Source organism: Geotrypetes seraphini, chromosome 2 (assembly GCF_902459505.1).
Source record: "Geotrypetes seraphini chromosome 2, aGeoSer1.1, whole genome shotgun sequence".
Taxonomy (NCBI): domain Eukaryota; kingdom Metazoa; phylum Chordata; class Amphibia; order Gymnophiona; family Dermophiidae; genus Geotrypetes; species Geotrypetes seraphini.
Window position 1 is genome coordinate 227,762,696 of NC_047085.1, and position 14,112 is coordinate 227,776,807.

Genomic DNA, 14,112 nt, shown 5'->3' on the forward strand with positions numbered 1-14,112 from the left:
ACCCATCCTTCCATGTATCTGCACAAGTCTCCCGTCCCCACTGCTACAAAGCATCTCTAGAACACATACGGCCACTGGCACTTTACTGTAGGGATGCTATTATAGGCTGATGTGCTGCATTTGTTTTTCAATTAGCACCAACATCTGTTCTTTATATGATTATTATTCATTCATGCGACTAGATTGTATCATGTCTTATTACAAGTTGTATCTTTCGTTCTCTTTTTTTCTATAAATTAATAAAATATTTGAACTGAAAAAAAAAAAAATAATAATAAATTATATCTTACTTGCTCTCATCAGACCACAAATACTCTCTCACATGTGCATAGTATACATTAATGGGGTAATTCTATAAAGAATACCTAAAGTTAGTGCCCAGTATTTTAGCATCTAAGTGTGAATTCTTTATTGGCAATTACATAAGTCCACATTTACGCACCTAACTTTGGGCCCAACCACTTATACCATTCCAAAGGCTAATATTGTAAATGCTTGCATGGAACTGACAGTATTCTATAAACTTGGGCCCAGATTCTCAAAAGTTTAACACCGTCGATAAACTGTTTTCTGACGGTTTAGCCTGCAAACATTTTAGCGGCAGATTAGCAAAATGGCTTATTTCTGTTTTTAGCGGGGTTTCTAGCAGTCTCCGACACTGACATGCAAATTGGCTCTTAACATTGAAATGAGCACTTCGGTGGATTCTTTAAAATTACCAAGCCATTCTCCAAGAGCAGTGTCAGCTTTTGGCGACAAAACTCAGCAACTGGTCCAGGGGTGCCAGTACAGTGACAGCACTGTTTAAAACCCCTGTATAGCAGTGTCAGAAACTGCTAGAAAAGTAGATTTGAGAAGCGCCCCCCCCCAGCAGCGGGAGAGATGCCTATTCTCTCCTGCTGCCAGACAACCCCCCCCCTGCAGCGGGAGAGATGCCCACTCTCACCCACTGCCACACAACCCTCCCCCCCCCCGCAGCAGGAGAGATGTCTACTCTCTCCCTCTGCCCAGCAACCCCCTCCCCCCAGCAGTGGTAGACATGTCCATTCTCTCACGCTGACAAGTGAAATCACCCCAGCAGCAGGAGAGATGCCCATTCTCTCCTACTGCATCACAACCCCCCTCCCCCTCACCTATAATTAGATGGCTGACCGGAAGGATGCCTACTCTCTCCTACCAGCTGTCCCTCTCTTCCAAAATGGGCCTTCCCCTCCCCGGTGCGCTGGGGCTCTGATTGGCCCATGCTGTTTAAGGCCTCTCGAGAGACTACGGGAGCTCACGGCAGCCATTTCCTATGAGTGATCTGCACAGGGCAGGAGCGTAGGAAGATTGCTCCTGCCCCGAAAACCCGCTATACCACCAGGTAAGGCTTAAGGGGAGTCTAAGAGGGCTTAAAAATAGCTCAAAAAATGAAAATGGATCTAAAAAAAACCCCAATTGTGAATAACTGAATCTGCGGATGCTGAAACCGTGGATTCGGAGGGAGAAGTGTATCACTTTTCTTGTCAGTGCCTGAACAGTGATTGGCATCAGCCCCAAGTGTCCCATCAACCACCCTTGACTTCCAACTTAACCACAGCTTTGATGTCTGGTGCCCCTCCCACTCTGATCCAAACTGTAAATAAAACCACCTTTTCTTGGTGTCTAATGAACACCCTCTCTAACCCAAACTCCTCACAAAGAAGAAAAATGTTTTCCCTTTTGCCTAGCAAAGTCCCTCCCCTCCTAACTCCTCACCAAAGTTCATCCCTCAAAGAAGGCAGGAGCACTATCCACTCCTGCCTATGGCACCATCGAAAAGTGGCAGTGCTCAGCCCCCCTCAGTGCATCCTGGGATGCACAATCTACCATAAAAAAGAATGTTTTCCTTATTTGGTAGTCTCTGCCCAGTTACCAAATAAGAAAAAAATTCCCTTATATGCCAGACTGACTCTGCCTGATGCATTCAGGAAGCATAGGTAGGAGCGAGTGGGCATTGCTCCTATATCTTTTCAAATATGAACTTGGAGAAGGTCGGGGGGTGGAATTAGATTTTATTTTATGAAAGCTGGGGAAAGTAGATTTTATTTTATGCGGAGGAGTCTGAGTCACAGTGGGGGTTATGGGGGGAATGCACAAGACACCAGGCAAAGGTGGGTTTTATTTACAGTCAGGATGGGGGTGGGGTGGGGTGCATTAGACATCAGAGATGTGCAAGTTGGAATTAACAGGACCCTCAGGACTGCTGATAATAATAATAAAACAAAATTGTTGTGGCAGTCTGTATGTCACTAACAGGAAGGCTATTAAGGTAGGTGGCTCAAGTCAGGCTACAGCAAAAAATTTCCCATTGGAATGGACTGCTTACTGACCTTATCAGCGTCCATTTCAATGCACTTTACGGTCATGTCTTTTGCACGAGTTAATACCCCGCTCAACTCCTCTATGCACTGTTTGGCCAGTAATGTCTGGCAGTAGCTTTCTGCATCAGATCCACATTGTGGATATCCCGAAAATCTGACTAGCTGGATATGCCTAAAAGTCTAGGTTGAGAAGCACTACTATTATATATTGTATGTGTTGGCCTAAAATGAAATAAAACCTTGCATCAAGATAAGTGATTATTGCTCTGCCACTCTATGGGCCTTCTTTTGCCTTATTTACCACAGTCATGCCTGGTCTCCCATTGCTTGGGCCTAATTGTGGCATCACAAAGATGCTGGGTAAAGAATGGTGCAAGGAAAAATGTGTCCACCGTCCCCGCAAACCATCTGATCCCATCCATACAAGCCTCGAATAGCTATGATTTTATACTGAACTTATTTTATTAAATTATAAAAAGAAACAATATTCTGTACAATTGTCATTTTATAAATCACAAATACAGAGCACGGATCAACAAAATCTCTCCCCCTCACAAATAACCCTTCCACTATCGAGAAAACTGAAGTCAAATTACTACAGAATGCTACATAGAAAAATCAAGTTAACAGAATACTTCAGTCACACATGGCAGGAATAGTGTTAGGGGAGTAGTTCAAGTAGGGCAACTACCCACTAAGCCAGCTGGAAGCTAAAGAAGCAAACCTGGATTTTGCAATCCCCAGTTATGTCTAACATCTGCTCTAGCAGGATACATCTTTCAAATCTGATATATTTTATTCACAAAACAGAAAATTAAAAAAAAATTTCTACCTTTTATTCTTCAAATCATGTTGGTCTCAGGGGCAGGTCTCTGTTTTCTTTTGTCTTCTATTAACTCACTTGCCAGAATCTCCTGACAATTTGACATTTCTTCTTTCTCCATGTTCATCATCCATCTTCTATCTCTATGTATGTATTTTTCCCCATGTTCAGCATCTCCCTTCTCTATGTCTTCTATACGTCCTTCTAGTATATCCCTTGTGCCCATCTCCCTGCCTTCATCATCTCCCTTCTCACTTTTTGTCCCTGTTCCTATGCTCCCTATCCATACCCACCATCTCCCCTCTTTTTGCATAAATCCGTGTACAGCTTCTCCCCTCTTACTCCTTTATACCAATGTGTCTCTCACACTCTCTCTTTCCTCCTTCCCTCACTTCCTCCACTATGTTCAATATTTCACTCACTCTTCCTTCATCCCCTTGGCTCAGCTTTTCTCTTTCCCTTTCCTTCTCTCTCGTCCTCCCTGCAGGTCCTGCACCTTTCTCCCTTCCCTCTAGCCCCCTTCCCATGGGTTCAAAACCTCTTTCCCCTCCCTTCAGTGCCCAGGTGTCGGTCTGGCACCTCTCCCTTCCCTCCAGTTCCACTACACACACCACATGGGCCCAGCACCTCTTTCCCTTCTCCCCCCAATCCCCAGACCAGATTCAGTAACTGATTCCCTTCAGCTCCAGCTGTTCAGCTCCCTCCCTCCTTCGCAGGTGCAACAGCAGCCGCCCCCCCCCTTGTGAGTCCAGCAGCCCCCTCCCTCCCCCTTACGGATCTAACAGCATTTGCACCCTTTCCTCTCTGAATGCCGGCGGCAAAAAAACCTCCAAACAAACACAACAAACCCACGACTCTCCTCTGTTGGCCTCTTCCGCCTCCTGGGGTGGCCTGCCAGCCAGTTGGAAGCTTCTTGCATGCAGCACTGCTCCAGGAACCTTCTTGCCGCTGAGTCCCTTCTTCTGATGTAACTTCCGGCAAGAAGGTTCCCGGAGCAGTGCTGCATGCAGGCCACGGGTTTATTGTGGGGTTTTTATTATTTTTTTGCCGCTGGCGTTTGGAAGCCAGGAGAGGAGGGTGTGAGAGCTGTTGGATCTGTGAGACAGGGAGGAGAAGAGGGGATGCTGACCGGCAGGGGTGGGAAGGGAGACAACATGTAGCAGATCTTTTACTGCAGGGACAAGGCCATTCTATGGTGTGGTGAACAGCCTTGCCCCAGTACCTGCAGCAACCAATCGATTTCTCCCCCGTTCCCGTGGGTTACTCATGGGAAACAGTCACCATGTCATTCTCTAACGCTGAGTGCTGCCAACTGGTGAGCTCATATGCAAGAAGTGTCTTCTTCCTACCTCTGGGGTGGGGGAGTGTAGTGACTGGGTAGGGTAGGAAGATCACACAACAAGTGATTCACACTAGAGAATGACACGGGGACCGTTTACCGCAGTAAACCGCAGTAAATCCACAGGAATAGAAACATTTGCAACTGGTTTACCGCAGAAATGGGGACAAGACCTTTTACCATCCCGTGGGAGCGGTGAAAAGTCTTACTCCTGTGGTAAAAAAATTTGCACCCTTGTCAGACTCGGCATCTTCTCCCCAGCTCCTCTTGCACCTATTTTACCTTCAGGAGCCAGCCATACCATGATGAAGACAGAAGGAACCTAAAACCAAAGCCTGAGACAATGTGATTTGAAGAATAAAATTACCAGACAACAAAAAGAAAAAAAAATAAATTTATATTTTGTGATTAGAATATTTCAGATTTGAAATATGTAACCTGCTAGAGCTGGTATTAGACATACTGGGGACCGCAAAGTCCAGGCTGTGCTTCTTTAGCTTCCAGCTGGCTTAGGGCTCTCTCTCTGACCAGGGGGCAGTTGCCCTAGTTGCACTTCCCTAACATTATTCTTGCCATGTGTGACTAAAGTATTCTGTTAGCTTGATTTTTCTATGTAGCATTCTGTAGTAATTTGGTTTGTTCAGTTTTCACAATAGTGAAGGGGATATTTGTGAAAGGGAGGGGAGATGGATTTTGTTGAACCTTGCTCTGTTTTATTTGTGTTTATAAAATGACAATTGTCAGAGGAGAAGCTTCCGCCCACACACACGCGACTGCAGGGTGGCACAGGCAGGCTTTGCCGGCATCAGTTTATTTTCTAAAGCACCGCGAAGGTAAGGGGGAGGGAGGGAGGGAGGGAGATTCTCAGGCCGCTGAAGAATGGTGAGGTGGCGAGAGGGAAGGTGGATGCTGCAGGGATGGGGCGGTGAAGGGGAAGGCGGGTTCGGGGACGGGGCAGTGAAGGGGACTGTGGTCCGGTGATGGGGCCAGATTTTTTTCCTCATGCCATTTTCTAATCCACACTCCAACTCAAATGTATTACAATGCTTCAAACTATTCTTCCCATTACTCAAAAAGTATGGCGGAAGAAGATGTTTGAGGCTACCTTTGAATACCAAGGTTCCCTCATTTGGAACAAATTAAGACAACCCTCCACATACTTTAAAGAAACTAAACATATACCACTTCTCCCTATAGTCACTCTCTTATCTTCCACCCCTTCTCTCCTCCTAACAACCACTATCATTCTAAAAATGTAACTTCCAAAACTTGATCTAAATTTTATTGTAAACCGCATAGATTCCTTGCAGAGAACTGCGGTATACAAGTCAATGAAAATTGTAGCTCTCCTAATGCCACCTGCATTAAGTATCTTCCCATTCAAGCCACTAAAAGAAAACTGTTTGCTTCAGTATTTCTGTACCATAACAGATGTAATTTTTAGCCTGTAGAAGTTCAGAATTGTGCTGGCTAGAGAAAGATTTTATAACAGATTGAACTCACATCTGAAGCCCTGAAGATGATCTGCTTCAGTAAGCCACATACACCAGATCAAACAATGACACACTTATTATGATGTCACTAGCGACATCACACATCATGCAGGAACCAAGTTCATAGACAAGTCCCAAGTTTCCCCGCTGCATGCAGAGACTTCTAGTTCCGATTTCCCCACTGCGTTCCCTAAGAAAGACAAGACTAGACATCCTAGCAGTCACTGGGATAAATCCTAGACTGGACCAACCCTGTCCTGCACATCTGAATCCAATTGGCAGCCTTTCCTTTAGTCTATTTATCTTAATGTGTGAGGTGTGCTGCCTAATGACACCCAAGCTACAGAGATGCAGGAGTAACTGTCAGCAGCCAAGGAAGAGTATTTTTAAAAACAGACGCAGGTGCACTTCCCTTCTCTCTAGAAGTCATTCAGCTGATTCCTTCAGCTCCCTCCCCTTTGCCCCCACTGCTACCACCAAAGTCCAGCACAGAGCTGCTGGGTCCTGTGGCCTGTACTCTAGCTCCCTGCACAGAAGTTAGTACAGAAAATCACTCCTTCAATACATTCCACATTCTTCTTATGCATATTTAATGATCAATTAAATTTCAAAAAAATATATGCTCAGAGACACGGAGGCAAAAACAAGGGGCGAACCCCAAGAATATCGCCTCACCACCCAGTCATTGCATATAGTTCAATAAGTGTAGAAATCACTTTCTTCGCTACCAACAAGTAGTCAAAACAGTTGATATGCCACTATAAATTCATTAATGAAAGACTTATCTTAGTCAGGGGTTCCGATATGGCCCATTTAGATCCTGCATCATGGAACCAAATATGTTTGTACTCAAAAACTCAGAGTGGTATGGTCTCAAAAAATATCTAATATAATAAAACGCTAGGCGCGCATGCGCACTCTTAGCCCGTGCTTCCCTGATCCCTGATCTGTCGCACTGTGCCGGCAAGAGTGTGCATGCGCGCTTACTACGTCACCAGGATTACAGGACGCACGGAGTGGCGGCTGCCGGGAGGAGGGCTTCGAGGCGAGGCGGCTGTCGGCGGATGGCAGATGTGCCCAGGACGGAGAGCAGCTGCATCGCCGGAACCTCCTCACCCGCGAACTCTACTCGCCAGTGCTGGCTGAACTCCTCAGGGTCCCACATGCCGCTCTGCGCCGGGCACCAGAAGATGGGAGTTCCTCAGTGACGCGACAGAGAGACTCAACAGCAGGAGAAAGCTGTGAAGCAGCCTGTGCTGCGGCTGCCAACGCTGGAGGGAGGATTGTTGGGCTGGGAGGGGAGAGAAGTGTCTGCCTCGGGTGCTTCAGGCAGCAGTGTTTACAATTCGCTGCTGTTGCCGGCTTCAGCCCTTCCTCTCTGGCGGGTCCTGCCTACTTCCTGTTTTCATGAAGACAGGACGCGCCAGAGAGCAAGACCTGAAGCCAGCAACAGCAATGAATTGTGAATGCTGCTGCTGTTGCTCTTTCCTTTAAAGTATAAAAGCTTCCGGCGCATGCAGGCATGTCAACTGTGTCGTGAGATGCAGGCGGGGATTGGAAAGGGAAACAAACATGCTGCTGCACAGAGAAATAGGGTGGGGGGAGGGAAATGCTGCTGCACAGGGAAATGGAGGGGGGAGGGAAATGCTGCTGCTACACAGGGAAGGGTGGGAGGGAAATGCTGCTGCCGCACAGAGTAGTGGGGGGAGGGAAATGCTGCTGCTGCACAGGGAAATGGAGGGGGAGAGAAAGTAGGAATGCTGCTGCACAGGGTAGTGGGGTGGGGTAGGGGAGGGAAATGCTGCTGCTGCTGCACAGGAAAATGGAGGAGAAGGGAATGTAGGAATGCTGCTGCACAGGAAAATGGGGGGAGGAGGGAAATGCTGCTGCTGCACAGGGAAGTTGGGGCTAGCACCTGTTAATGTAATGGGCTATAAGACTAGTATAATAATAATAACTTTATTCTTCTATACCGCCATAATCAGATGACTTCTAGGCGGTTCACATCGAAGAGGGCTGGACAATCAGCGAATTACAGAAAGTAAATGGTGAAGGTACAACATATTACACAATGAATAGACAGAAGAAAAATATAAATTTAATGAGGCTTCTTGATTAGGAGATGAATCGGTCAATATATAGGAAAACATTTCCAAAAGGCTAACTCCTCCACCTGTTCAACGGAGGTGGAGGAGTTAAGACTTTTGGAAACGTCTTCCTATACATTTTTTGAGACCATACCACCCTTTCTATATACTCGGTTGGGCAGGAAGAGGAGAGATGAGAAGGCCAAGCTGGAACAAGATCAAAAAAGTGCAGTATCTGCCTGTACCCATTTGCCTGTGCAGCAGCAGTCTTAGCCAAAAAGAGTAAGTAGAGTAGTCAGCCAGGGAACTACACAAGAGGCACCGCTAGAAGCCCTGAGCTACAATGGTGCCTTCACTGAAAGTCAAAAAGAACCTTCAATATCTTGCACTTTATTGTGGAAAATAACAAAAATTGACTACTTCGCTAATAGCTAAAGATGTACATTTTGGTGTAGTTGTCTACCAATAGTGTTCCAAACACTCAAGAATTCAATATCTTTTCGAAATAAAGTGCAAATATCGAAGGTTCATCTAATAAAATACTGTCTTTTTATCATTTTTTTTAAATTCTTTATTAATTTTTCTTACTAACAAAAAGTGCAACACAATATTCAAATCAGTAATAATAAATAAGCACTTAAATACAATCAGTATTAGTACAACAATATAAGTCCTCCCCCCACAATTACCTAAAAGATCTCCCTAAAGATACATCCCCACCCACCCCCCTGGATGCGTCTGAATTACATCAGTAATAGAAGGCTAAACGAACTATAACAATTGTACAAAATATGTTAATGGACCCCAAACTAAGTTAAATATCTTAGAATGCCCTAAAATATTGGCATTCATCTTTTCATACCTGTAGCTTAAACATAAGCTCACCCACCAAAAAGGAAAAATTAAGACGATCACAGTTTTTCCAATTTATCATTATTTGATGACAGGCGAATGTTTTCCTAGTCTTTTGTGGTTGTTACACTGTATTAGTAGGGTTCTAAGGAATTCAACCCCACTTGTTATAATAAGTATACTGCAGACTCTGTAGTGTATTTCTGTACTGATTTATTGTTCTTTTTCAATAAAACAGACATGCCATAAAATGTCTTTTTATCATTGCCGAATCTGAAAACATAAAAGTTATAGTTATACCACCACAAAATTTGTTCCATTAAGCAAATATAATAGCAAATTTTAAGAAAAACGGAGCTTTATGTAATCAGTAGCTTTGAAGGACCCCAAGATGGGCTTTAAAAACTTTACAAAAATTGTTTTCGGATTAAGCACAATCATATTAATGGGAAAAACTTCAATTTGCACAGTTTTTCCAGACAACCTTAATGTAAGGCAGCAGTGGTTAAAGCTACAGCCTCAGCACCCTGGGGTTGTGGGTTCAAACCCACGCTGCTCCTTGTGACCCTGGGCAAGTCACTTAATCCCCCCCATTGCCCCAGGTACATTAGATAGATTGTGAGCCCGCCGGGACAGACAGGGAAAAATGCTTGAGTACCTGAATAAATTCATGTAAACTGTTCTGAGCTCTCCTGGGAGAACGGTATAGAAAATTGAATAAATAAAAATTAAAAAAATAAAAATTTCTTGGAGCAGGGATCTCACTGTGCCACCATTCCTAGAAAAGTCCAGGAATGGGGGGGAGAGGCATCAACTGCCATATAAAGAACCGCATTTTCCAGATCTATCTTGCCTGTAGCCTTTCTACAGCCTTGGGAGAAGGAAGGAATGTGTGACCTCCCCCCTCACCCAGTACATATTGTTCGGGGGAAGAGGGGTGCAGAACTTTCTTGCAAGCTCTAGAAACAAAAGATTTTTCAAGCTTTGTATACATTACAGCCAAGAATAGCACAATGCTTTGCTTTATCTACACAGCCAGTACAGTAGCTTGAGGAGGAAGCACTGACCCAAGGACAGGCCATGACATTTTTTTTTAGTCTATGTTTATGCCAGCGCTTATTTTGCAGTGTCTCTCTGCATCTCTGGGTCATGGATTTGATATACCACTTTTCTGTGCTACAACCAAAGTGGTTGACATTTATTATATTCGTCCTATTCCACCAAAACCTGAGCATTTATTCCACCTTTTATATTGTTTAAAACAGCTATTTTTTTAGAGAATCTCTGAGCCTCAGCCCCACCACTCCACCGCATCAAGCAAACTTTCATCATGGCAAACTTTACGTGGTACTTCATCCTCGGCTCTTCTCTATAATTTATACGTTTGCTGATGCGGTGGAGTGGTGGGGCTGAGGCTCAGAGATTCTCTAAAAAATTGCTGTTTAAACAATATAAAAGGTGGAATAAATGCTCAGTTGTTGGTGGAATAGGACGAATATACGGTGTTCTGAGCATAAGATCATTATTCATCATATTTTTTGAAGAGAGTAGATATTACATTTATTATATGCAGGTACTTTCTATGTCCCCAGTGGGCTCACAATCTATGTTCACAAACGAAGGCCACCAATCGGGAACTTCCAGACGCTGGAAGTTATATCACATCCCCCAGCCAGCTCTATCCTTGCACACTGGCTGGACCAAGCCGTCACAGACTAAAGGGCAAAGGGAACATCTCACTGCACTAAGTGCAGGACACAGAGATACTGCTGCTTCTCTAAATTAAGCTGAAACTGTGAGCAGATGTGTGCATAGCAGTCTAGTTTAAAATGTTTCATGTATAAAAAGATTCAAACACACCCTACAAACCTCAAGGTTTAACTTTCATGAGAAAACAGAAGAACGAAAGACAAAAATACATTTTTTTGCAGTCAAAAGGAGGAAGAGGAGGGGGCAGTGGCTAAATAGCAGGAGAAAAGTAGAATACGATAGAGCAGTGCATCACAAACGGTGCCTCCGGCTCACTGCCTCTTGGGGTGAGAGGCACGTCCTGTAGGCAATCAGCCGACGCCAGCACCTCTCCTTCTCTCCGGCCCTCTTCCCTCCTGGCACCCTCCACTGGCGTCTCAGGGCCCATCTGGAGGGCCTTTGCACATGCGTGGACGTTGACGTGATGAAGTCACGCATGCGTGTGACATCATCACAGCAATGTCCATGCACTTACAGATGCCTCGAGCTGCAGCTACTATGTTTATGTTTAGTGGCTCAAGAAAGTTTGAGGGACACTGCTAGAGAGTTTGTGTCTCTTCCCTTCCCACTGCAGTTCCTTAAGACCCATTGCTCCAGGTACAAAATAAGTTCCTGTATATAGTATGTAAACGACTTTGTAACCACAGGAAGTATATTAAGTCCCATACCCTTTCCCTTTTCCCAGCAAGGGGGGTCCTGATCTTTGTTCCTAGATACTGGTTCCCATGGAAGTCTCACTCCAGAGACAGTGACAACAGCAGAGGAAGCCAAGCCTCTGAAAGGGATAAAAACCTTTGCGGAATACTAGTTATTGCAACAGCAAAGCAAATGTTTACGCAAGACCAAATGAATGACTTTGCAACTCCTCTCTCTCATTGCCTCGCAACCCCACACTCCACTGTGCCTCACACCCACAGAAGGGGGAGAAATACATTACCTGTCTGGATTGCCAACAATGCTGTCTCTGGCTCCAGCAGAGTCATAACTGGTCCTTTGACAACCACCATCCGTTCAGAAAAATAATAACACTGTCTTTACCCCTGGCTTCTTTCACACCTAAATCCAAAAATTATAAGCTGTCTATATCCATTCAGCAAGTGCACAGAGTCTCAGAAAGCCGGCTGCAGGGAGACTCCCCAGTACAGCTCTGTCTTCTGTCCCTGTGTGGGCAAGTCAGGACCTACCCAGCCTAAAGTTACTGACTGTACTACAGGAAAAAGCAAATTCTCTAGCTATGACTGTTAAATTGTGATTTCGAGCCAAAAACAAGCAGAGTCTGTCCTTCCCAAAGCAGAGACACAAGCTTCTTCCCACAAATCCCTCCTCCCTCTTCCAATTTTCTAAAGTCGTGGGGGTAGAGGTTTCAAAGGAGCTTCCATTCCCACCAGGGAACTAGCACTGCAGCTTCCTAGCAAAAGGCCGGAGACGAGGAGGGGCACTACATCACCAGGAACAGAAAACTCGGCCAAAACACGTCACTGGACAGATTACATCTGCTTACATTTCTACAACATAGACAGTAAATTCATGCAGCAAAGAAAGGGCGCCAAAAGTGAAACCAGAGGGCCTTTAGGCAGCTGGCTCACGCCACATAGACAGCGCAGGGTGAAAGGCAGCCAGACTTGGTCAAGACCCACAGAGGTGTTATGGGAGATCTGTGATAAGGTGTACATTGTAGTAAAAAGCTTTAATAGCTGAAGTGTATGTGCTTGATGTTTCTTTTTAAAAAAATGTATTATTGGCTCAACTGTTCGCCTACTGCTTTTATGAGTTGCATATTCAAGACTTCTTAAAGCCATTAAGCAGCAAATAATGTCAGAAGTGCAGGCCTAGAGTGATCTAATGTGGTAGTGGCCTCTGCAGAAACAAACACACACATGTGCTCTTCAGGAGAACAGCAATACACTTTCTATACGAAGTAAAACAATTAAAGATGGCTCACTGTAAAGGAAGGGAGGGGTAGATTACCAGGATAAACCTGCCCCAGTAGGCCCTTGTGGCTCTTTTACAGATTTGAATCTGTTATTTTATTCAAGATCTCCACAGCCACTAAAATTCTTAGTCCACTGACACAGTAAATGATATTATTGCACCAATTCACCCCTGTCAAGCAGGAATAATGTTTTTCATCAATGGGAACGGAAATGGACAAAAAAGAACATGCTTTACCAAGGCCCAACGATCCAAGAGGAGGAGATGGCCCTGGCTACCATCCTCTTATGAGGTAAAATAGCAAAGCAAAATTGTAGGTCATGTTGGACTATACTGAAAAGTTATATATTACCTACAAGTCTCCAAGTTCTTTAGCATAAAGAAGTAGATGGAGATGAAGGTTGTATTTAATATTGCTCTTTTGATAGTAGGAAATGGGCATTAGGGTAATGTATGCAAAAAAATTTGTGAATATCTGCTGGACTACTTAATATCATTGATGGTACAGTGTTTGATGTTCTGTCGAAGAATCTGGTTGATCCTGCTGAGGGAACATAGTCAGTGAACCATCGTAGATGATATTCTCCATCTTCGAGCCTCAGCAGAGAATGTGGATGAAAACAGTCAGTCAAGGAAAAAAAAATGATCCACTCAGAAAGTTCTACAGTGATAGTAGATCTTCCCAGCAAATTGAAAAATGGGGGAGGTGATCCAACTTAGCAGGGTCTATACCCAGATTGGATCCCTCCATCAGAGTTCCGATAATATGTACGCAGAGTTGTTGTGATGGTTGAATAGATGATTCGTCATTCGTTCTACACTTGAGATGGAATTAGCATGATGGTAAACAGAAGAGTTGTGTTATGCTTAATGGGCTCTAAACCATGCAAAAAACATGCCCTGTATATTGCAGTGTTATATTGCACAAATAAAAAGAGGTATGTCCCCCTAATAGTACTTAGTGGTGCTGTCAATGCGGAGCAATGAGTAAGTCCCAGACTCAAAATATAGATTATGGATAAGTCGATGATCCGGCTCAGTATGTTCAGTATTCATAGCTGGAAATCAGGAAATTCTCAGTAGGGTGTCAAAGAGAGTCAATCTTGCTGGGACAATAGTAAGTGAAAGAGGGGACCCCAGCTCTTAAATAGCACAACGTGAAGGAGAGTAGAGAAGCAACTAAACAAGTTCTGTAGGAAGCTCATTGTAATCTAAGGCAGTGTTTTTCAATCTTTTTACACCCGTGGATCGGCAGAAATAAAAGAATTATTTTGTGGACCGGCAAACTACTAGGACTAAAATTTTAAAACCCCATTTCCGCGAGCTTGGTCCCCGCAAATCATCTGATCCCATCTGTACAAGCCTTAGTTATGATTTTATATTGAATGTATTTTATTAAAGTATAAAAAGAAACAATATTCTGTACAATTGTCATTTTATAAATACAAATAATTCAGAGCAAGGATCAACAAAACCCCTGTCTCCCCTCCCCTTC

General features: G+C 44.2%; 1 protein-coding gene across 12 annotated transcripts in view; it reads right to left on the minus strand.

The window, feature by feature from the left end:
* The window catches only part of MRTFA (myocardin related transcription factor A), a 323,237-nt gene that overhangs the window by 219,520 nt on the left and 89,605 nt on the right, over positions 1-14,112 (minus strand). Inside the window, exon 1 of one of the 12 annotated variants that reach the window (XM_033935109.1) lies at positions 11,623-11,723. The exons of the other annotated variants lie outside the window; for them this stretch is intronic. Coding sequence (XP_033791000.1) covers positions 11,623-11,692 — 70 coding nt within the window. The 5' untranslated portion in view covers positions 11,693-11,723. Of the gene's footprint in view, positions 1-11,622; positions 11,724-14,112 lie in introns of those variants that run through there. 12 annotated transcript variants of the gene reach the window in all.